This window comes from Mus musculus, chromosome 7 (assembly GCF_000001635.26).
Source record: "Mus musculus strain C57BL/6J chromosome 7, GRCm38.p6 C57BL/6J".
NCBI classification, from domain to species: domain Eukaryota; kingdom Metazoa; phylum Chordata; class Mammalia; order Rodentia; family Muridae; genus Mus; species Mus musculus.
In genome coordinates this window covers 99,152,806-99,177,115 of record NC_000073.6, presented here as the reverse complement: position 1 = coordinate 99,177,115, position 24,310 = coordinate 99,152,806, and the positions used below count along the sequence as shown (strand labels likewise).

The window sequence follows — 24,310 nt, the reverse complement described above, 5'->3', positions numbered from 1 at the left end:
GCATAGCATGGATCTGTGGTGGTTTGGCCTTCCCTTTGGCCCAAATGTCACTATGGGCACTATTTTGGGACGCCTAATTTCCATAATAGCTCTCAAAGGAGATTGTTCATCTTTCTGGGAAAGGTCTCACCAGTGCGTTAGCAGCTGAATGGCTAGGTTGCTGCCCTGTCCAAAGTTGTTGGATGGAGTGGAAACTGATAGGCTTTTCCTGGTGTTCAAGGTAGAGGCCAGCACTCCATGGCCTTCTCGTCCTTCCTGCCTGCCTCTCTGTTACTCAGATTCAGTCTCTGCTGTAGCTGGACTGGACTTGTATACTTAAGTCCTCAAATTTGTGCTCTCTCTTTGTAGATGCCATTCGCAGGGCCCATGACTTCCTTATGTTAGGCTGATACCTCATCTGAGCTGTTGTATCCCCTCCCCAGGACAGTCCGGGGACATCCCTCTGAGCTTGGTCCTTTTAAGCCCCCTGTATATAATTCATAACCTTGTCTCCCCAGCTATGTCTAGGGTGGGTAGTACAAGAATTAACACCTCTGGCAGGTGCCTCGGAAGCAGGAGGAGGTGCGGACCGGAGCTTCTCTTCTGTTTCGGGATCCTTAGGAAGTACGTTTCTCTCTGGAGCCTTCCTGTTATCCCTGACATTAGCCTACCCTTCCACTTAGAAAAAAAAAAAAAAAAAAAAAACAAATCTTTTTTGTATGGCACAGGTCAACCTGTTCTGGTCCAGGCCCTTTTTATTTCAGTCTCTTGAAGCATTCAGGCATTGACCAGGTGCCTGCTCTTTGTACGGCTCCATTCTGGGCATAGGAACCCAGACAGAATGAGATGACATAGTTCTTGCAAATGAACTCACACCTCATAATCTAAAGGGCTTTGAATGTAGGCGTGAGAGGCAACCTGTCATCGTGGGCAGGCCATCCTCAGTTGGGCGTAGGAAGACTTCCCAGGGGAAGGGTGATAGGCTAGTTGGCAAAGAGCCAGTGCCTGAGAGGGACCCCCAAAGTATGTGCTAAACACCTGACCGGACTCAGAAGCAAGAGGATGATGCCAAGTGTCACTGCAGGCTGGGTCAAGAGCATGTGAGGTGGTGGTCGGGGACCGCTCTGTGTGCAGGGATGAACAGAGCCCCCAGCACTACAGTAGGCCCACAGCAGGCCTCTAGAGCTGATGGTTCCACCATGTTGGCCCTGTCACCGTCACATGTGCGGACTCTGGCCGAAAGGACCTCCCTGAGTCCACCCAGAAGACAGCTAGCTCACCTGTGGCCTCAAAGACCATTGCATCACTGTGGCACTTGACTGGGCGTCCTGACCTCCCAGCCCCTCATAACCACGCACCGTGTGCACAGTCCTTAGGAGCAACCTGAGAGTAGCTTCTTCCTCCTCACACCAAGATAAGGTTTCAGTCCAGTGGCCCAGATGTGGCATCCTTGGGACCTGGGAACGTGGGCAGGATGCCTTCCTGCTCAGGGAGCCCCAGCACCCTCGGTGCCTCTGCTTTCTAGATTTTTCCAGCTCTAATAGCTGCAGTTCCGATTGGCTCTTTCCACAAGTTATTTGGGTTCCTTACAGGACCCCAGGGTCATAACTAAGGACTCTGGGTCTCAAGGAGGGCGGCGATTTGCAAGAAGCGTTAGATCCTGGGTTTGTATTGCTTTAAGGAGGGGTGGGTGTTGTTACATCTGTCAGGCAACGCAAGGTCGTTGCTCATTTGATGATTAGCCGCACTACTCAGGCAGATCCCTGCTTCTTAAGAAAGTCTTGCCTAACCCTGATCCCTCGGCAATCTCCCTGAGGTAGGTATTAGCTCCGCTGTACAGGTGAGGGAACCGAGGCTTGTATAGGCGGTGACTCATCCAAGCCACACTTCCTGTATGTTAGAGGCCAGTTTTCCTCAGCTCTGTGGACTTCTCCTGGATGGAGCTTCTCCACAGAAACTTGTGGAGGTGGTGGAGGAGCCATGGGGCTGCCCCTGGGACGTGGTCTCCCAGCTGTTGTGTGTGACACATGCTTCTTCGACACCTATGCTCCCACCTCCCGTCCTCAGGCCAGGGACTCTCTGCCCCTGGTTCTGGCCCATTACCCCAGATTCTTTTTCTTTATAGCCTTTCTCCGCCTGATAGATAGCACATTCTCTTCCTCCATAGTGTCCTGAGCTTCCAGACAGGTGCGGCTGATTCCCACCCCCAAACACTTCCGTCCCTGGCAGCGCCTTCTAAGAGCTCGTGCTTTGGGGCTTTATTTGTCTGTCATACTGCTTTGACTAGACAGTCCTCTGTTTTCAACTTCTCTTTGGGACATTCCGATTACCCCTCCCCATTTCTGGATTGTTGATGATGTGCCTTGACCGTGCCTTATTGGAACCCCCTCTTTGTTTTAGCTGTTCTACCACCGACAGTCTCTGCTCGCCTTCCTCCAAAGCCTACTCTGTACTGTTTTCCCTAATGTACAACCTTGTCCCCCCATTAGCACACTGTGTAAGACGCTGTCTGCTCACTATTTATATCCTTTCCACTGCAAGGTGAGGGCAGCAGCTGTCTCGCCTAACTGGCCACACACACCTTACGTACACTAAGAACAATTTGTTACCTGTACACCCCCCCCCCACACACACACACACACATGCATGTTACAGTCCCTGTGTGGAGGTCAGATCACAGCTTGAAGGAGCTGGTGCTGTCCACCATGTGTCTCCCAGGATTGGGACTCTGCTCAGCAGGCCTCGAAGCAGTTAGCTTACGCATCCAGGCTCCCGTCTATTTTCTCATTTAATCTTTTCCAACAACCCCATGAGGTTATTCTAATGCTCAGAGAGCTTTAATCACTCATCTCATGTCACAGAGCCAGACAGGGCAGAGCTGGCCCTTCTCCAGAGTGGGGGCTTAGGTGTACTCTGTCACTCTTAGGCAAGGGTGAGAGACAGCCAGGAGGCCCTGGGAAATGGCCTCTTCACTCACTGTGATATTAGGTACTGAACAAGAGGCATCTAACACAGTTCCTGTTGTTCCCGTTCTTGGTCCCTAAGATGGAGGCTGTTGGGTCCACTGGCAGGCAGCTCTCATGACCTTAGCTGGAGCTTGACCATGGGAGCCTCTGGGTGGGGTTGTCCCTTCTTGTACAGCCAGTCTGCACAGAACTGTCCCCATGGCAGTGAGGCACAGTGTAGGCGGAACAGGCAGCCCTCCTCATACAGGTGTTATCTTGGGGTTTGGGTGTAGACTTGCCATGTTTAGTACTGTGGCATTGTTCAAGTGACTGAAGAGACTTGGGTCTGGTTTCCTGTGCCCTCTCCATGAGGTTACCCTCTTTGGGTTTCATCATGCTGGTTTCCTCCTTGTTGTGTGCCCTTCTAAGGAGTACTGTGAGACAGTGAGATGGCACAGGGTGGTAAGACATCTGCTCTGGGCCTCTGTGGCATTCCCTTCCCTCTGTCCTTCAGACATGGAGTGGTCCATGGGCTGTATGCAGGGATCAGCCTCCTGAGTGGCCTGTGGGAGCCTTGGCTGCACAGGACTCGTCTATTTACTCTCCACTGTACACATATCATCTCTTCTGTGAAAAGCCATGTTTACAAGAGGAGGTTCTGTTCCCTTCGTGAGTCAGGGAGACTGCGCTTATAGACAACCAGAGAGGCTCGGCGTTTTCAGAACAGGGCTGGCTTGGATTCTTGAAAGCAGCCCAGGCCAATTGGGCATCCAACCTCCTCTGAGGCCAGCCATGTTGGATTTGTTCAGCCATACAGCAAACCTTCATATTGCCCCACACACAACCCCCTGCTGCCATGGCCCCGTGTGAGGTTCTACACACACAGATGGGACAGGTCCAGTCTTGGCACTCACAAGTCACTGATAGGGGTGGGTGACATGGGATTCTGTGAGACTGGAGCTGTGTAAGCGGAGAAGAGTGGGTGTGCCCAGAAAGGCTTGGGATGAGGAAGTTGAATTTGGCTGGATGCTAAGACTCTCTTGCCCACCCTACCTCCGAGTCAAACAGGCTGGGTGTGGAGGTGGTGGCATTTGATTAGCTTCCTCACCAGCTGGACTTCTGCCAAGCAAGCTGGAGTAGAGACGTGTTAACAACTGGATGGCAAAGGCTAGTTCCGCCCTGGGGATGTACAGGGAACCCTCACTTCCGTGTTCCCCAGGTGATCGTCCAGGGCTGCTGCAAACTAACTTAAGGGCCCAAATTCTGGCCAGGAGGTAGACACCAGGGACCATGAGCTTGATCTAACTCACTCCATTTTAGAGAGGGAAAGCCACCCAGTTAAGTTGACATAGGAATTGGTGGCACGGCTGGGACTAGAACCCAAAAGCCTACAGCCCCTCTGTGCTCTTTAAGAAGCCTTCTATAGCATGCCTGTCATTCAGCACTCAGGAAACTGCAGCAGAATTGCAAGTTTGAGGCCATCATGGGCTATGAGACTTGGCAAGACCAAAGCTAATTGGTAAAACACAAAATACGAACAAGAAGAACATGAAACCGTTCCTGATCTACCCTCATTACTTTCCATTACTTCCCAGCATCCTGCAGCTTCCTGGGGGAGAAGACAGAAGGGATGTGAGACCAGCAGCATAGGGGCCCATGTGAGCCTGAATTTGGGTCTGAATAGAGTGCCACACTCTGAGAGGCCCTGGCCATGATCAGCATCACATGGGGGTGACGATGACAGACTCCCAGGATTCCCAGCTTCAGGATCTCCTCGGGTACCATTCTTGCTGCTCTGCCCTGCATGGAAGGAGCCCTAGGGATCCGAATGACTAGGGTTGAGTGCCTTTTTCTCATACTAGCCAGGCCCTGTCAGGGCACTGGGGACCCAGATGTGAATCAGAACTGACTTGGCCTCTGGCAGCATCTGGTCTCATGTGACAATCATCTTGAACTATGTCCTTTGTACAAGGAAGAGAGTGTGGAAGCTGAGAGGGAGAGCTTCCTTCTCCATCCCCTGCTGTTCTCTCCTCACTTCTCTGTCAAACAGAAAGACTCCCTGGGGTGGCTAGAAAGCCTCTGTTAGGTTCCAGGCTTGGGTGGTCCCCCCGGGAATTGTACCTCCCTGGAGGACATACGGTCCTCTCAATCTGGAAAGCCTAGGGTGTCACCTCTAAGGGCAATCACTGTCTCTTAGGTCCCTCAGGGCTTCCACTGGCGCCTGGACTTGAGGCAGGCCAGGCAGGGGGGATGTGGGAGTGGATCTTAGGAATGTGGTCCTGTGGTTCACTCCCAGCCTTTCCAGAGATCTGCCATTTCCTTCGCAGAACTGCTGCGGGTCCTCCCTGGACTACATTCCCGTTTTGCAGGCAAGGCAGGCAGTAGGTGGTTGGTCCAGTGAGACAGGGTGAGGACAGAGTGATGGGCTCTGGCCTGCTTGGATACAGACCTGCAGAGTATCGCAGGCCCTTGGTTTTGTCTGTATAATGGGATGAGGGTTGAACAAAATGGGTGCTCCTTTCTATTTACTTGTAAACAATTTCAAAACACGAGGGGGACTTGGGACTTTGTTTTTTTTGGGGGCGTGGGGTTGTCAGTTTTGGGCAGGTCATATGACCAGTAAGGAGTTTCTGCATGCCTCCTCCCCATCCCTCCCACCCCCCAGCTGAGTGCTGGCCCAGCTATGGTTGACTTTGCTGACTGAGATGCAAGGCCTGCCAGCGTAGGGTGAAGGTTTCAGGCCTGGGCTTGGGCCTCACTTCCCAGCAGGCTCAAGGTGTCTTCCTATACCCTATGTGCCTTTCCTTAACCACCCCTCCGAACTCTAGCCTGAGGTTCTGCCTACTGCAGTGGTGGGGCTGACAGCAGAAGGCATTTGTCATGCATTTCTTTCCTGCCTAGCAGAAGGCTGAACCCTGGTTCACTCTCTTACTCCATGTGAGACTTAGATACTTCTAGTTGTTTCTCAAATTTAGCACCTGGGAGTATTGTCAACTGCAGAATTGACTCAGTGGACCCTGGCATTTCTAACCTGCTCACAGGTGATATGACGGTGTGTCCTCAAAGAATGCTTTGGACAAGGCATCGCTACAACACCTTTTGTCTTCCTGCCAGTGGGGTACCTGGCCTTGCCTGATAGGCACCTATGCTTAGCCCTCAGCCATTGTTGATGACAGTGATGTAGCCAACCAGCCTTATGTCAGGAGTTTAGACTATATCTTGGAATTTCATTCCTCTTATACATATGCTTGAGACTTGTCCCCACATATAGTCCAGGGAATGAAAGGTCATAAGACCCTTAAGGATATAATTGTGACAGAGTCATTTGTCTTCCCTAGTGCCACCTCTCCTGTAGGCACCAGGCTTCCTGGCGGCATTACCTTTAGCTTTTAGAGTCCAGGGGTCATCCTGGGTCTACAACTACAGAGCCAATTAATCAAGCACACGTTGTCCTGATTTCCAGTCTTGGCACTTGCTTAGAAGCAAACATAGGTACAGCCCTGGATCAGGTGCTTCCGTGTGTCCTGTGTGTCTTTGCTTAAACACCACTCCAAGGCGGGTGTGGTGGCGCACACCCTTAATCCCAGCATTTGGGAGGCAGAGGCAGGCAGATTTCTGAGTTCGAGGCCAGCCTGGTCTACAAAGTGAGTTCCAGGACAGCCAGGGTTATACAGAGAAACCCTGTCTCGAAAAAACAAAAAAAAACCAAAAAAACAAAAAAACCACCACTCCAAACACCAGCTTGGGTTTTATCTGCCATGCTGGGGAGTGTAGCTCTTCACTTTAGGAGAAGTAAGATACCCCCGAATCTTCCCTCAGCCCCAAGCTTTGGGAACTGCATCGAGGATGAATGTAAATCCCTCTTAAGCTGGTAGTGGTCTAGGATGAGAGTCAACTTCATGGAAAGAAGGCTGTCCAGAGTAAAGGGAGTGGGGCAGGGATCCGGAGGCGCAAAGTACACTTGGACAAAAATCAAAACAAAATATTGCAAATTGGATGTTGGACTTCTGTCCTTGGCCTCATAGCCACAGGTATCAAAGACTAAATATTTGTACTAGACTCAGATAAAGGAAGATATGTGTTTGGAGCATAGGAGATGGAAGAGATCTGGCCTCCTATATATGGCCCAAATCCACAGCTTGCTCTTAGCTTCCCCAGTACGACATCCCCTTGTTTTCTATGATTTAGGGAAGGCTGTAAAGCAGCCATCAGAGAGACATTTGGTCGCCGAGTGAGGGTTCAGTTATTTCTCATTCTGTGGCCCACATTCAGCTGTCTAGCCAGGCATCTGTGGGAGGGGTGTTACATTGAGGTGTCTGAGGCTGGGGAGCAGGCTTGTAAACAAACGGACGTCTTCTCCTGCAGGCACTGGCTCCAGCATCCTCTCAGCCCTCCAAGACATCTTCTCTGTCACCTGGCTCAACAGATCTAAGGTGGAAAAACAGCTGCAGGTCATCTCAGTACTACAATGGGTCCTATCCTTCCTGGTGCTAGGTAAGCTCACCTAGGGTGGTGGTGAATGGGGGTGGGGTGGACATGGTTGCATCCAGTGAAGTCATCTTCTTCCCCAGCTGCTTTCCACTCACTCCCATGTTTAGGTCAAACATTCCACCATTAGGCATGCCAGAAACCTTAGTCCATAGATGTAGTATGGCTTCTTCATTTGGCAGCTTTAACTTGCCCAACCTACTTGCCTCTGGTGCTGTGGGCTGCCCGGAGCTCGTGCCCTTCTTATAGTCAGTCCAGCTTATCTGCCAGCCAAGAGCAGGTGTGTTGCTTTGCCGTAGAGCATGCATTGCCAGGTTTGAGACCTACTCTGACTTTCCTTAGGCTTCTTGAGCTCTCAGAACAAGCACGCTCCTCTTGGATGTGAGGGTGCTGCTCACTTGGTTTCGGTAGACATCGTGGGGGTTGAAAATAAGGGTTGAAAGCCATTACACAGAGCCTGCTGGTGGTCCCATTGTATGGATTCTGGCCTTAGAGGGTCCTGAGATCCCAATGCCAGTCCCTATCCCCTCTGCTGGATGACCTCCCCAGGGACTCTCCTGCCCGCGGTGGCTTTGTGACACTATTTGTGCAGGCTGACTGGGTGCTTCACTGCCTGCCGGCTAGAATCATTTGGGGTGAAAGCAAACACTGCTCTCTTGGGACCTCCTCCTCATGCCCAGGCCTTATGTCCTCAGCACAGGTTAGTGTCTGAGCACATGGGACAGATCTGCTGCAGAGCACCACGTGTCTGTTCTTGGAGCCAGGTCTTCAGGCACTGTCTCTTCAAACTGCCCAGGGTGGCAGGAGCTCAACAGACATCAGATGATAGAGAGCAGCTGCCCTTGAGGCAGGCATGGAGCCTCAGCCCACGCTGTAGAGCAATGGGAACAAATCCCACATGTGCCGGGTTCTTGGAATGTCTTTTGTCACATTCCTCCTACACAGGTGAGCTGGAAATGTAGAGCTTTAGTGACAGATCATGACACACATTAAAGGGCAAGTTGGAGTTTGCGTCAAAACCTAGTGTATCCCCTTACCGTGAGGTCCAGAATCAATGGACAGAGACCACAATATTGAACTCCTAAGATTAAATGCAAGGCCATGTAAACATCTTTATTGCTACAAAGGGTGGCTGTAGCTATCCTCAGATTCTTACAGGGTCACATGGCCCCAGAAAGGTGAAGAAACAGGTTTGAGGACAGGGCTCAGACCCTGAGTGTGGTTTGCATACCAGGGTAGAGGGGACAGTGCAACTCATCTTTGTTCAGACAGGAAGGCAGAGTCTAGTGGGGTCAGAGCCTTGTCCAGAGCCACAGAAGAAAATAGAAGGAGCCAAGACAAGAATTCAGTGACCCCAGCCTCTCGGGCCTCTCAGGCCTTTCGGGCCTCTGCCTAGTCTGCCTTACCAGCTCCTGCTGTCTCTGTTTTCACTAGAAGCCACCACTTGCCTTAGTGGGTCAGAGCTTGGCTGCAGGGGCACTGAGTACATTGTGCAATCCTAGCCCAGAGAGCATGTGATAGGGACTAGGGACTGGCCCCCGAGCTGTAGGTTAATGATCTGTGAGGCCCAGCCACAGCCCAGAAACTGGCTCAACGTGTCTTTCCAACCTGCTGCTTGGTGTAGGTGAGAGCCAGAGCTGGGCAGATGATCAGGCCTGCTTAAGCTGCTGTTAATGACTACATGAACAGTCGCAGCCACTCCCTCCCTCCCTCCCTCTGTGTCCCAAGCCTGTTAGCAGAGGCAGACTCTGCTGGGACGCTGCTACAGATCCCCTCCAGGTTCCTCTTACACAGTTTTTTGTTTTGCCGTGTAGTCCACTAGACCTCCGGTGAAAGCCGAGGGCCTTCTTGGCTCCTTTAATTGTATAAATAAAGTGCATTGGGTCTTAAAGGAACTAATAGTGCTGGAATATAAATATGTAAACGTTTGAAACCCAGTTGGATATTTAGTCATGTGTGCTTTTTTTATTATGTGTTGAGTTAGAACGTAGCAGCAGCTATAATAATTACTGATCTTAAGTAGTAATCAATGGAGCATCATCAAGATTGCTGAGACTGCTATAATTTGATATGAACACACCCTTGTCGTCTGTGGGTATCGTGTCAGCAGGCTTTGCTAATACTTCTGTGGTTGAGTGAAGGAAATGCTAAACTTCCATGTGCACCCAGTAGAAGACTTAGATGTCACTTTGCCCCCCCCCATACAAGTCCACAGGCACTTATGTAGTCCAGATCACGTGTTAAATTCCAACATCATGTCATTTTATCTTGCCAACCTCTGTAAGAAAGTAAAGGCTTAGGTGTGGGCAGTGGGCAATACATGGCGGGGCCAAGTCACCGAGTCCGCTTGGTCCTAGAAGTCCCTGCTCTCCACAGCCCTATGGCTATGTCTCCTACCGAAGAGCACCCACACACGGCCCTGTACTGCCAGCTGGGGGCCAGAGCTCTGCAGTGTGAGGTGCTTGCGGCTGCCATGTCCAGGAAGGGATGCATGCAGGAAGTTCTGGGTGAAACAAGCAGGCTGAGTCAGACACTGTGCTAACATGTCCTGGGCCCAGTGGCATTGGAGGGCTTCAGCCTCATCACCTGAAGACATGGCACAGGCAGCTGCTATAGGTTCTCCAAAAGGGAGATCATGTTATGGGCTAGCTCATAGTTGTCTTCCCAAGCCCCCCTCTGTAAGGTTTTTGGATACAGGATCTCATTATGTAGCCCTGATTGGCATGTGCGAGCGTTTGTGTGTGTGTGTGTGTGTGTGTGTGTCTATGTAGTCCAGGTTGGCCTCAACTTACAGAGATCCAGCCTTCCAGAGGGCTGGGAATAAAGTTGTGTGCCACCATGCTCAGCAGGTAGCTCATTCTTTTTATTTAAAAAAAAAAAACAAACCCTTTCTATATTGGTGGCTGGAGCTGGAGAGATTAATCTCACCTTGTTCTAGCTCATAGCCTTAGCTCTGTTGGATAGGCAGGGGGTGAGAGAAAACACACAGCCCGAGAGAGGGCAGGGGTAGCCCCGGCTACATAAGAGCCAGAACTGGAACACCAACTCTGGTCTTCTGTCACTTAGTCATGCAGGAAGGACAGGTGTGAAGTGATGACCTTCCCTCCCATAGCAACCAGCCTCCCAGCATCACGGGCTTTAGGATGTTTTCACGACATCCTTTCTGAACTCCATGAGCCTGGCCAGGCCCTGGAATGAACAGAGCCTTTCTTTGCTTTGGACACTGCAGAGGCTGGCACTGGAGGAATCTTTTTCTGGGACCAAGGAAGGGGGCCGGAGGCAAGCTGTCGGAACAATGTACTATCTGCAGCCTAAATATAGGCAGGATTCTTCCTGGCTGCCTTAGGACCCACGTTATCTTCAACAGGGTGTGCGGGCTGCAGATGCTTCCTAAGACCCAACATCCTATGGATGTACCACTGCTACACTGCTAAGTTGTCTTAAGAAACCACATGGCCTGCTCTCCAGAAACTGCCGTCTGGTTTTAGTTCTCCTAGGGAAAGACTCGGGAGGAAGAGTGTGAGAACCGCAATTTCCCTGTTCTTAGGTTCACAGAGATCTGCATCTAGACTTACTCTTTCTCATGGAAACAACTCTCAGACAGGCTTACCGTTGTAGCTGGCAAAGGCCTATGAAACCTGAATCCCTCTCCCACCCAGTGTGGAGGATTAGGCGGCAAGAGATGGATGATGGGGTAGTGTGATACTGAGGGGTGGTCTGGAGGAACAAGGATCTGACAAGGGCTTGAAGACTGGGTAGAAACCGAGAAGAGCAGCCATGATGAAGGCATCTGGGGTGGCCATAAGATACTGGCTCTCCTCCTCTCTGGGCCAGGTCTTTCAGCAACATGGCCTGCCAGTAGGTGCAAAGTACTAAGTGTTTGGGGAGCGGGAGTCTGGTGTGCTCTGGCTCTGGCTGGGGGCTGCCTAGCCTTCTGTATGTTACAGGGGACAGCTCTCCTGTGACAACAGTCCTCTTCACCCCCGACTCCACCCCTCACCCCCTTGTCCCACCCCCCATCCCCATCACAGTCTGAGATTTCTCACCTTTGGTGAACTTCTAAGGCCGAGTATGGACCATGGACTTCAAAGTCTGAGTTTAAATCCTGGCTCTCCTCTAGGTAGGCATGGGCAAGTCGCTCCTGCCACGTTTTCATCTAATGCAGAATAAAAGTCACCCTGCCTTAGTGACTTCAGTGGCTTAGCTACTTGGTAGATATTCCTTTCCTGTGTCCAGGGTCTTTGCTGGGCACTGGCAAAGGGCCATGCAAGGAGGAGACATTAAGAATCAGCTTCACTAGAAGCTGAGGTCTCCCTCTATTGCCCGTCCTGCTCATGCCGGGAGCTCCTAGCACTAGGACTCACCAGAGTCTTAGTAAATGAGGCCTGTGCAGGCTCTGCTCCTCCTCACTGAGCCAGTGCTCCACCTACCAACCACTCCCAGTGCCTAGGCACCTGGGACCTCTGCCTCCATGGGAGCCTGGGAGGCTGACCTGTTGTCCCCTGCTCCCCCAGGAGTGGCCTGCAGTGTCATCCTCATGTACACCTTCTGCACAGACTGCTGGCTGATAGCTGTGCTCTACTTCACCTGGCTGGCATTTGACTGGAACACGCCCAAGAAAGGTAAACGTCTGCTCTCCCGCCTGTGTTCATCCCGTACCCTAACAAGCTGGCTCTGCACAGCTGCCGCTCCTCCTCCTGGCTGCTGCCTCTTTTTATGGAACACCTACTCTGTGAAAGACCTGGGCTAGGCTGTGTATGGTTTGGGGTGGGTGATTTGGAGCTCCCTCAGTGTGTTCACAGAGCTCACCTTTCTTAAGGGATGGCTGGGGGAATGTATGTGGGAAGGGGCCCACTGAGCAGGTACAGACATCCTATGTGGGCTGCTAGACAGACACATCCCTCACGGGTCCCTACTGGCTGTGTCTCACCTCACCTGAATTGCTCAAATGTCCCTCACGCCCACTCCTTTTCAACACCGTGTTTTGTTTCCTGGAAGGTGGCAGGAGATCGCAGTGGGTGCGAAACTGGGCCGTGTGGCGCTACTTCCGAGACTACTTTCCCATCCAGGTACAGATGTGCTGTGCTGTCTCAGGAGGACAGGAATAGGTGGGACTGGACTGGGTTGAACTGTTTGGGGTCTCCCACCATGAGGATCTGTCCAGATTCCACTGACTACATCAGACCCAGGAAACGTTTGTTCAGTACATATACTTGGTAAGGTGAAATCAAGGCCTTGGAGACAGAGCACTGCTGTTTTTAGCCATAAAGAGGCAGAGTTGCCGCAGTCGGACTTGGCAGCCAAGGCGACGAGAGAAGCATGGTAGTCACCGGCTTCTTGTGTGATTCTTGGGGGAAAGCAAGACTTGTTTGCTTCTAAAAGATAATTCTACACCGAGGGTCTGTGTGATGTAAGGGGCAGGCAGGCATCTCTGTGTTTTGTGGTATTGCTTCTCCTACTTAAGTGAAGATTGAGGTTATAACTTAAAATGAGGTGGCCTGAAAGGTGAGGGGCACTAAGAGGGCAGGGAGAACCAAGGAGAGTGTGAGAAACAGTTGTGTGAGGAGAGAGGAAGCCTTGTCACTCTCCATACTGCTCCCCCCATTACACTTTCCACCAAAGAGGAACCTGGAGATTAGACAACAGCAAGGCTTGGTGAAGCCAGTGAGCACAGTGGAATGGTTTCCAGTTGCTGCCCTGCCTCAGAGCCCGGGTTCCTCCCATCGTGGCATAGTGCCTCTCCATTCAGCTGAGTCCAGTGGAGACTGGGTGCTCACGCTGCAAGATGGAGGCCAGTATCATCAGTGTGGGACTCTGTCTTCCAGGACACAGCCTCCTGCTGTGAAGCAGGTTTAGAAGTTCCCTATGGGTTTCCTCCTAGCATGCCTTTGGCTGTTTGAGGGCTTTTTGCTTTGGGGAGCATTTGTCTTTCCTGAGATGGAGCTGAACCAAGCCCCATTCTTGGCTTCAGCTGGCCCCTGCCTTGTGTGCAGGCTGGGTGGTATGTTACAGAGGATTGTGAGTGGGCCTGGAGGTTTCCCCACAGTGGGAACCTGTCTGGCCAGCACTCCGAGCACCCAGCCCTGACACACCCTTGCTGCTAAAGCCACCCAGCAGAAGGCAGAGAACTGAAAACAGAGGCAGTATGTGAGTGTGAAAGTGTGTCTGACACGGGGTGGCCTGCCTTTTTTGTTGTAAGTCAGGCATTGAGCTACCTTGGGAGGTGGAGGTGGCCCTTCCTCCCTCCTCTGCACTGCTCTGTGGCAGTGACCCTGGGCTGCTCAGGAGGGCCCTACCTACTGCTGCCGTTCCCAGGGTACTGTGTTCCCGGCAGTTAGGCTTCCCTCCTCAAAGGGCCAGAGCCTTGCCCAGGACGTCCAGCAGTCCATGGCTGTGGTGCCAGGCCGTCTGACATGTAATCCGGGCTCCTTCTCCCTGGCCCCTAACTGCCCATTCCCCTGAGAGGGACTTGACCCCAACCATCTCTACAACGTGGAAGATTCCCTCTTCCCAAATCTCCTTGCCTGTTGGAAGCAGGGTTTAAGTTCTCGCTGTGCCGTTCCATTCACTGACCTGCCTGTGTTGGGGCCTGTCAGGTGCTGCTCTTGGGCACAGTGATGGAGGAGAATCAGCTCTGGGCTCATGGCCTAGTGAACCCTATCGTACTCTTACGCTCTGTATTAGATTTCTCAGCCTTCCCCAATGTCATTCGCCTCAACTGCAAGTTGGAGCTGTTAAGTGATGGAAAGTGAGTTCATGCTAGGGAGATGCTGTGAGCTCTGCTGTACTGACTTCCCAGCCACTGGCCCCCAGCAGGCTGCTGGTTCCCTTCCCACAGCAAGCGACTTCACGATTGGTGGTCAGACCCGGAGCATTCAGCTGTTCTATTCCAGCTGTCCTCTACCCCTTCAAAAGACCCAAATGATGGGCTGGAGAGATGGTCCCGTGGTTAAGAGAGCTGGCTGCTTATCCAGGTAGCCTGGGTTCAAATCCTAGTACCTAGATGGCAGCTCATAGCTGTCGAGGATCCAGTGCCTTCTTCTGGCCTTTGAGAGCACTGCATGTACAAGGCGCATAGACATGCATGCAGGGAAAACACCCACACATGTAAAATAAAAATAAATCTAGTAGGGCCTGGTGGCGCATACCTTTAATCTTAGGCAGAGGCAGCTGGATTTCAGGCCAGTCTGGTCTACATAGAAAAGTTCTAGGCTAGCCAAGGCTGACCCTGTCTCAAATAAATAAATTAATAAATCTTAAAAAGACCCAATGAGCCTATATTTTCACTCTTTCTCTGTTTCATTGAGCTCGCGGGGTATCTGGGCCTCACCCTGAGTGTGACAGGCTCTACCCTTTGTCCTTTCGGCTTTACGTCAGGTCTGACGCTGTGTGCCCTAGAGCCATGTGTGGTGTACCTGTTCCGCCCCTTTTTCCTGCGCTCCTGCCATGGGTTATATAATCGAGATCCCCATAGACCCAAGTACCCCATCTCTGTTTCTCCGACTGCAGCTCCCCTCTCCAAAGTCATCCAGCTGGCACGGAGGGCATCTCTTTTGGCAGTGGTAGGACTGGCTCTTTCATCAGCCACTGGGACTATAACCACTTATAACGGAAACATCCCAGGTCCTGGGACTCCTCTCCCTGAAGGGTAGGCGCGACCTTTGGAAACTAGGAAAGGCTCTCTGGGCTTCAAATCAGCTATCTGTCTAATTGCCTCATTTCATAGATTGCAGATCAAAGCCCAGAGAGGGGGCACTGTTCTGCGTTCACAAGACACTGAGCTGATAAGCCTAGGCAGGCTGCTGCTATTTTCTGGGACCGAATGCCTTTCTCTGTATGGACCTGGGGTAGGGTAAGCCTGCCCTGGGAGCAGGGTGTAGGGAGTGAGCAGCCAGGAATGTGCTCAGGCTTATACTTAACCTGGCCTGGCCTGGCCTGGCCTGGCCTGAACACCACTGGCCTGGGACTTTGCCACCCAGTAGGCGTGCCCACAGTAGTCAGCGGCAGTGACCTTTGCCCTCCCTGCAGAGTAGACATTCCATCCAGTCTTGGGAAGGATAGTGTGACAGGAGGCAGATCTAGAGTATATCACATGTCTCTATTCTTCTTGGTGTTACATGGGGCCATTAACCTGCACAGTGGCCCAAGGGCGTTGAGAACCATGTGTCCTATCAGATAAGAGCCTGGGGGGCTGGGGGGGGATCATTTAAAGGGCCAGCTAGGTTCCCGAGAGGTGGCACATCACTATCACAGGGCATAGGGAAAAATGAAACTGGAGTGTCTTTGTGTGTGTGTGTGTGCGCGCGCATGCATGTAGTTTCATTGTGACTCCTCTAGGGAAGGTAGTGACTCCTTTCTCTAGACTTGTTTAGTTTGTCATTGAAAAACAGCCTAGGTCATCAGGGTACTCGAGCCCATTCTGCGCTTTGTCTCGCTGTCCCAGCCACTGGCTCCAGAGAAAGCACCTGCTACCCAGCCCCTCCCTCCGTGCCTGCCTTGCTGGAGACACGGGCCACAGTGCTTCACTAAGAGCTAGCTAGGAGCAGACCTGCTGCTGTCTCAAGCAGCACACAGAGCAGCGGCCTTGTACATACAGACCATGGGCCCAGCTCCTTGGGGATTCTCTCAGATGTCCACCCCGTCCCTGGCAGTGCCCACTACCATTCCCTGGTAATTTGGTGGACAACTGAGAGTTGTTTTCCAGGCAGCATTAAGCTGCTTGCCAAAGGGAAAGTGAGAGTGTCACCAACAGGAATGACATGGAGCAAGGCTCGCTCACATCTACATATGCTACAGCCCCAGAGTTGAGAGCAGCCCCTGACCCTGCTCAGTCCCCACCTCCACCTACTCATGCCACACAAAGCTCCTCCCCCACCCCCAATTGAGCAGAAGGGCCTTCACTCAGCTAGGAGGTTCCTGTAACTGAAGGAAAGGAAAGTTGGGTCTTTAGTTATTCTCTCTAGCCAGGCACTCTGCTAGCCAGTGCAGGAAGGGAAGCTGTTAGGCACTTAGATGGGGATAGTGTGAGTGCCCCTCGCTGAGGCAGGGCAGCCCAGACCAACATCATCGGACTCTCCCAACTCAGGGATTGTATTTCTGGACGTTTACCTCACATAAACAGTTGGAAATACAGATAAAAGGGGGCTATTTGTCAAAGTGTTATTCTAGGAGGGGAAGTTTGGAAACATTTAAACTATTTACCAGTAAGGATTTGAGTGAGTGCTGTCATATATGGCATGGCTATAATAAGGTAGGGAAGAGCAGCTTGGAAGAGACCAGTAACAGGGGGCTTTGATAAGCACCTCAGATAGAATGTGTTTCCTAGAAGACAGTACTGATGTTCCAGCTTTCGAGGGTGTGGGGGAGGGTGGTATCATCTTCATCATCATCATCACCGTCCTTGCCAGTATCTCACTGTGTAGCCCTGACTTGCCTGGAACTCACTAAGTAGACAAGGCTGAGATTTTGAAGGAAGAAGACCTGTGCCTATTTAAGTAGGAAAAGAACCATGTGGTTTATGTCAATGGAAGTAATAATACAGATGTTCATTCTGTTTTGACTTTCCTATATTTAAAAATTCTGAATATTGGGCTGTCATGGGGGCACACACTTCTAATCCCAGCACTTGGGAGGCAGAGGCAGGCAGATCTATGTGAGTTTGAGGCCAGCCTGGTCTACAAAGTGAGTCCAGGACAGCCAGCGCTGTGTAACACAGAGAAACCTGTCTCAGAAAAAAAAAATCCATTTTTCTAATCTAAGAGAGTGATGTCTTAGGAACAGAAACCTTTCTTCCTCCCCCTCTCAGCAGCTCCGTCCCAACTGTACTCCTAGCGATGCTGTGGCGGTATCTCAGGCTTAGCACCTCTCATGTTTGGGGGTCTTCCAGGTTCAACCCCAGGCTCCTTAGGAAGCCAGTTACCACTTAGAGCACCTCAGGACAACTTTGTTGATAGAACAATAGTTCAGATCATTAGCTGCCACAGCCACAGAGCCAGCCACCTCCCCCTCCTCCCATGGATAGGGCTCCTGGCATGAGGGCCGATGTTTGTCCTGTCCTGTCCTTTGCTGCCTCAGAACCTAAGTTGAGCCTGAGTGTTTGGCAAAAGCTTTGTACTAGCTGGCAGTGCCATCCTTTTGTCACACTGGAGTATAAAAGGTGGGTGGTGGGCTGCATGGGCCTGTCCTTTGGTCCGTTAAAGAGCCTGCAGTGTGCAGGGACCAGGCAGACCCTACCTCCAAGGATTCTTAGTGGGAGACCTGAAGCCATGGCTCTGCTTGCCAAACTTAGACTCTGAGCTGTACCCGCTGAGGGCTGGGTGCTCCTGTTAGGTGTTTGTGTTCCAACTTGGTTACGAGTTTTAGGGAAGTTACTGTGTTAGAGCCCGGGAGCAGGAAGGCAGGAGGCTGGCTGAGTTAGTGGTTTGGGGCTGTCGTTGCTGGGAAATAAGGATAAGGAAGAATAAAGCAGCCACCCAGGGAACATGAGCCCGGTAGCCGCCAACCACTGGCACTGGGGTTCAAATAATAAGAATCTGAGGACAGGTTTTGGAAAGTCTCTGCTGTCGTGGTTGCCTAGTAACGAGGCACAAAACATCAGGTCCCTTCCCCTTTCTGGGTATGCCCTGTGTCCTCTCCCAGACAGGCCTAACACATGTTTTCCTTGTAGCTGGTGAAGACACACAACCTGCTGACCACCAGGAACTATATCTTTGGATACCACCCCCATGGCATCATGGGCCTGGGTGCCTTCTGTAACTTCAGCACAGAGGCTACTGAAGTCAGCAAGAAGTTTCCTGGCATAAGGCCCTATTTGGCTACGTTGGCTGGTAACTTCCGGATGCCTGTGCTTCGCGAGTACCTGATGTCTGGAGGTAAGAATCCACGTCAGCTACTCCTCCTGGGCTCCACTGTCAAGGTTTGAGCCTCCCCGATGATCATAGCAATACAGGGAACGGTAGTGCCATTCTCATGAGGTGCTGAACCCATGCAGGTAGATGCCTGTCGGGAGCCGCCCTAGGCTTCAGGATGCATCCTGGGTGACATCCTCTCACCCGCTTCCTAGATGGGCCAGCCGTTGTGCTGCCTATTGACTGTGCCCCTGTTGTGGTCCCCACCAGCTGGATTGCAGAGCTAGGGCTTCATAGATCTTGCTGAATTTTCTCAAAACCACTCTGTATCTTCCTCCCCATTTTATAGATAAGCAAACTGAGAATCAGAAAAAGAGAATTGCTTAGGTAGGAAGGAAGGATCCTATATCTTCTAAGAGGATAACAGGTCTGGGACCTACCTGTAGAGATTTTTATTTCATCCTTGGTTGTATATTAGGATAGGGAATACATCCGTGAGCAATCCTGATTGTGTGTCCCCTCGCCCCAGGCATCTGCCCTGTCAACCGAGACACCATAGACTACTTGCTCTCCAAGAATGGGAGTGGCAATGCTATCATCATCGTGGTGGGAGGTGCAGCTGAGTCCCTGAGCTCCATGCCTGGCAAGAACGCAGTCACCCTGAAGAACCGCAAAGGCTTTGTGAAGCTGGCCCTGCGCCATGGGTAAGTGCCTTCACACAAGTCCAGTATTTTCCTCTAGCCAGGACAATGCGTCTCTGAAGAAGGTACCTAGACCCTAGGAAGGCAAGGATAGAAGTGCCCACACTGCATGGCTTGGCTTGTCCAGGTGTAGGTTTATGCAAAGATGCATGTATGTGGCCTGTTGTCCCTGGGCACTTACGGGTAGACTGAGAAGCCAGGCCTATGTAGGACATGTGAGGGGACTTCCCACTTGAGGGGTCAGAGGTGTGAGACTCAGTGGTAGAACAGATACTTGGTTTGTGCAAAGCCTTGGGTTTGATTCCTGGTTCGAGCACATAGTCTCTCCCTCTCCCTCTCCCCCCAACCCCCCTCTCGTAACCTAGAAATGGAAAAAGAGACAAGGAAGGAGATAGCATTGTTTGAAGTACCAGGGAAAGCCAGTTGGAAGGGTGACCTTTAGACAAGAGCTGGCAGCTTGGAATACTGATCTTTCTAGAAAACCAGGGCTGTACTCTGATAAGCAAAGTCACTTTCTAGGATTCCTTAGACTTCTTGGCAGATGAGGCGAGTTGAGTACCCATTTTCCACTGTGGAAGACAGAGGATCCATGACCTGGGGATTAGAGCTGAAGGTCTAAAAGTACCTCTTATACTCTGTTATTGCTTTCCACCCACATATCAGCTATGGGAGCCTGAACTAGGGTGAGCCAGGTTCACTGCACTGACCCAGTAGTCCAAGCCATTGAGGCCCCATGAATCTTAGAATGAGCTCTTCTCTTGGGTTTCAGGAAAGGCTGCTCAATGGTGTGCTCTGTCAGGTCAGACTAATGGCAGGGAGGGACAAGGACAGCTAGTGTGCTGAGTCTGTGCCATGAGGTGAATCTGTGCCTGTGAGGAAGTTGAATTGGGTTGGACAGCAGAGCCAGGCCCTCTCGGATGACCTGGGAACGACATCCAGTGATGGGGTCTGACTGACCTGGGACTCTCTCTTGCAGAGCTGATCTGGTTCCCACTTATTCCTTTGGAGAGAATGAGGTATACAAGCAGGTGATCTTTGAGGAGGGTTCCTGGGGCCGATGGGTCCAGAAGAAGTTCCAGAAGTATATTGGTTTCGCCCCCTGCATCTTCCATGGCCGAGGCCTCTTCTCCTCTGACACCTGGGGGCTGGTGCCCTACTCCAAGCCCATCACCACCGTCGGTGAGTCCTAAGCCTCGTGTTGAAGGCCATCCTGAGCATAGCCGGTCACCCAGCTCAGAGAACATCCTTGCCATTAGGACCCCGAGGGACTGGGAGTGAGGAGACTGAGCCAGGGCCACACACCTGTGAGGACTGGGTATGGCACCACTGGGCGTGCAGCTGTAAGAGAAAGAGCTATAGGATTGGTCTGCTGCTCTACTCAATAGTGTGCCCACCCAGGAAACATCTCCTACCCTGCCGGCTGCGAATTCTTAGCAGAGAAGAGGGGGGAGGAGCCAGGTGTCGTTGTGTGTGCATGCAATCCTAGTATGGAGGACAGAGACAGAACTGGTGCAGGTTTGGGGCCAGTCTGCTCTCCATCACAAGTTCCAGGCCAGCCAGGGCTACATAGTGAAGCCCTGGCTCAACATAAAATAAAAACTGCCTAACAAGAGTTCTAAAAACAAGGTATTGATTCTTCTGAGGAACAGAAAGAAGAGTAAACAAACATAGACCCGTGGGACCTAAGGGGACAACTAGCAGTGAGTGTTTGCTTTTGAGGACAAGTCAGAGCATTCAGAAAATCAAGGATCAGGGCTGTGGGGGTGTGTGCGTGCATGTGGGTGTGGGTTTAAGCTCCTAAGCCTGAGATCTCATGGGCACGTGTGGCTCTGAAGAGTGGACTGGAATGTCCAAAGGTCAGGCAGTACCCACGTATTGAGGGTGGGCATTTTTGCCTGTGCTCCTCGCAGGGCTGCTCGTCTTGCAGGGGTGGGGTGGGGTGGGGGTACAGTGGAGTGGCTGAGGGGCCGGGACTTGAGCCAGTGCAGCCTCCTCAGCTGCAGGGTGGGAAGCTGCTGCGGGGCAGTTGGAGGGGAGCTCCGGGCACTCTTCACTCACTCTGGTGTCCCCTGATAAGATTTCAGGGCTAACCTTTTGGTGTTGGGTTACCAAAGGGGACTTAGCCCTGGGAGAAGACTTAGCCCTGCTCTCAGCCGTCACTAGTTGCCTGTGGTTCTTAGTCTAGGAGCACCACCCCCAAGAGTGCCCTTCTGGGCTGGCGTGTCTCACTCTGGCCATTGTTCAGGTCTGGTTCATATTGTTGAAATATCGTGGGGTTAGCTTCCCTGTCGTTTCTAGGGGACCAACTCCCTCAGCCGACTTCCCGGTCCTCTGGCTCTCACAGTCTTTCTGTCTCCTCTTCTGAGATGCTGTCCAGCTCTGGGTGTGGGGGTTCTATTGTAGACCTGTGCGTTAGGGCTGAGCTCCCCTGGATGAGATTTTGACCAGTTGTGGCTTTCTGTAATCACCTCTGCCTGCTGGGAAGAGAAGCTGCTTAGATGAGAGTGAGATCTGCACGCATCTACAGCTTTAAGGGATCCCGGGAGCTGTTAGGTCCAGGGGAGAACAAAGGTTAGGATGGGCCAAAAGCAGAAGCCAGGAGGCCAGCCTGGGGCTTCAGGAGCCTTGGCTGAAGCTGTGGCGGTGGGGAGGGGTGTGTATGCGTCAGGGAGAAGAGTCTGAACAGTGCTGCTGGACTGTGGGCTGGGCTGGGCTGGGCTGTGGGCTGGGCTGGGCTGGGCTGTGGGCTGGGGTGGGCTGGACTGTGGGCTGGGGTGGGCTGGACTGTGGGCTGGGCTGTGGGCTGGGCTGTGGGCTGGGCTGTGGGCTGGGCTGTGGGCTGGGCTGTGGGCTGGGCTGGGCTGGGCTGTGGGCTGGGGTGGGCTGGGCTGTGGGCTGGGCTGGGCTGGGCTGTGGGCTGGGGTGGGCTGGGCTGTGGGCTGGGGTGGGCTGGGCTGTGGGCTGGGGTGGGCTGGACTGTGGGCTGGGGTGGGCTGGGCTGTGGGCTGGGCTGTGGGCTGGGCTGTGGGCTGGGCTGTGGGCTGGGCTGTGGGCTGGGCTGGGCTGGGCTGGGCTGGGCTGGGCTGGGCTGGGCTGTGGGCTGGGGTGGGCTGGACTGTGGGCTGGGCTGGGCTGGGCTGGGCTTGAACATGTTGCAGGATGAGGCAAAGAAGGAAAGCTCTGTGAGACAGATGTTGGGTGGCAGATGGGGAAACTGAGGCTCTGAGAGGTGGCGGGGTTTGTCCTGAGTGAAGCCAAAGCTAAGCTTGTGGTCCACACCTTACTCGGGAACTCATGGCAGAGTGTGGAGCTAGGCTTCACCCGGGCTCAGAGGCCACACTCTCGGGTGGGGTCTTTCCCATGCTGCCCGTAGCACAGGGTCACCTCCCACTGGGCACCCAGGAATGGGCCACTCGGTGACGCTGACTGACAGATCCTCTGTCCCTCTTCTGCAGTGGGGGAGCCCATCACTGTCCCCAAGCTGGAGCACCCGACCCAGAAAGACATCGACCTGTACCATGCCATGTACATGGAGGCCCTGGTGAAGCTCTTTGACAATCACAAGACCAAATTTGGCCTTCCAGAGACTGAGGTGCTGGAGGTGAACTGACCCAGCCCTCGCGTGCCAGCTCCTGGGAGGGACGACTGCAGATCCTTTTCTACCGAGTTCTTGAGTGCATTTTGTTCTGTAAATTTGGAAGCGTCATGGGTGTCTGTGGGTTATTTAAAAGAAATTATAATTTGTTAAACCATTGCAATGTTAGATGTTTTTTAAGAAGGGAAGAGTCAGTATTTTAAGCTCACTTCTAGTGTGTCCTGCTCAAGGTGGAGGCTGATATTTATGGGCCTTGGTGGTTTCTTACCCACCCCTTCTAGCGTTCCCCAGACGACAGACACTTGGCCCTGGCTAGCTGGGCAAGGGCAGTCCTTAGTGACTCCAGGGATTCTTGAGAGGCAGAGGCCATGTCCCACCCGTGGCTGCAGGTCGGGTTCCTCGTACCAAGGGGAGGCTGAGGGCACAGCTGGCCCCACTTGGGGAGGGTAGATAACATCTGGACTGCCCGGCTTGGGTCTCTGCTCCTCACCCTAGCCCTCTTCTCCAATCTGAGCCTACCCTGGCCTCCTGTCTCCTGGCTAGGGACACGGCTGTCCCACAGGTGCCGTCTTGGGTTATCTCGCTGCTGTTGGCTGGTTTCACTCTGGAGGTTGGCACCATGGACACAGCTCAGCGTTGCTCTGGCGCATATCCTCCTGAGCCACACCCCAAGTCTGGTGTGAGGAAGGGCTTCTCTTCTCTTCACAGAGGTGCCTGGCTTCCTGTGCAGCACACTGGGTCCAGGACAGGAGGCCCCCCCCCCAAACCAAGCCTCACGTGTGTGCCTTTATGAGGCGTTGGGAGAAAGCTACCCTCCTGTGTATTCTGTTTTCTCCATGAGATTGTTGTGCCATGTCACACTTTTGTATATTCCTAGACTAATAAATGGAAACAAGAACAGCCTGTGAGTTGTTGCTTAATGCTGTACGTACACACTACCCATCCTATTGCACAGGACAAACCACAGAATCCCTTCAGTAGCCCTCAACCTTGGGCTTTTATGGGCTGGGTAACAACTGGCTTCAAGATTTAGTGGCTACAAGGGTGGAAAGATGGCTCAGTGGTTAAGAAGGTTGGCTGCTTTTAGGACCTTTGTTTAATTTCTTTTCTTTTTTTTTTTGTTTTTTTGTTTTTTGTTTTTTGTTTTTTGAGAAAGGGTTTCTCTGTATAGCTCTGGCTGTCCTGGAACTCACTTTGTAGACCAGGCTGGCCTCGAACTCAGAAATCCGCCTGTCTCTGCCTCCCAAGTGCTGGGATTAAAGGCACGCTCTACCACCGCCCGGCTCTTCGTTTAATTTCTAATAGCCACATGGTAGCTTACAACTCTCTGTAACTCCAGTTCTAGGGTATTTGTTATCCTCTGTGGGCACAAGGCAGATAGTGGTGTAACAGGCATGTGCAGGCAAAATACCCATACATACAAGGTTTTTAAAGTGTGACTTTAAGCATTTGCTCCACTGTCGTAAGCCAGGCACTGGTACTTTACTTTGAGCCTCTGTTTGCTGGTGTTGCTCAGTGCTAACAGCATCCTGAGCCTGAGTAAGGGAGAGCTGCTTCCTGCTGTTGATGTGGGTGACGTGACGACAGGAGTCCCCCCCCCCCCCCTTACTGTTAGCGGAGGCCACCCGTAGCTCCTTGCCCTGTATACCTTTCCACAGGGTAGCTCACAGCTGAGCAGCGAGAGGAGCCAGTGCACAGGGAAGAGCAAAAGCCACAGCCCTGTGTAACTGACCTTGGGAATGGTGTCTTAGCCTT

General features: G+C 52.3%; 1 protein-coding gene across 1 annotated transcript in view; it reads left to right on the top strand.

Annotated features, from left to right (window-relative positions):
• Dgat2 (diacylglycerol O-acyltransferase 2) overlaps positions 1 to 23,453 on the top strand; it is a 29,051-nt gene extending 5,598 nt beyond the window's left edge. The window contains exons 2-8 of the mRNA NM_026384.3: positions 7,290 to 7,418; positions 11,927 to 12,034; positions 12,411 to 12,481; positions 18,079 to 18,283; positions 18,789 to 18,963; positions 19,937 to 20,139; positions 22,416 to 23,453. Of these exons, the coding sequence (NP_080660.1) occupies positions 7,290 to 7,418; positions 11,927 to 12,034; positions 12,411 to 12,481; positions 18,079 to 18,283; positions 18,789 to 18,963; positions 19,937 to 20,139; positions 22,416 to 22,570 (1,046 nt within the window). The 3' untranslated portion in view covers positions 22,571 to 23,453. The remainder of the gene's footprint in view (positions 1 to 7,289; positions 7,419 to 11,926; positions 12,035 to 12,410; positions 12,482 to 18,078; positions 18,284 to 18,788; positions 18,964 to 19,936; positions 20,140 to 22,415) is intronic.
• The last annotated feature ends 857 nt before the right edge of the window (positions 23,454 to 24,310 follow it).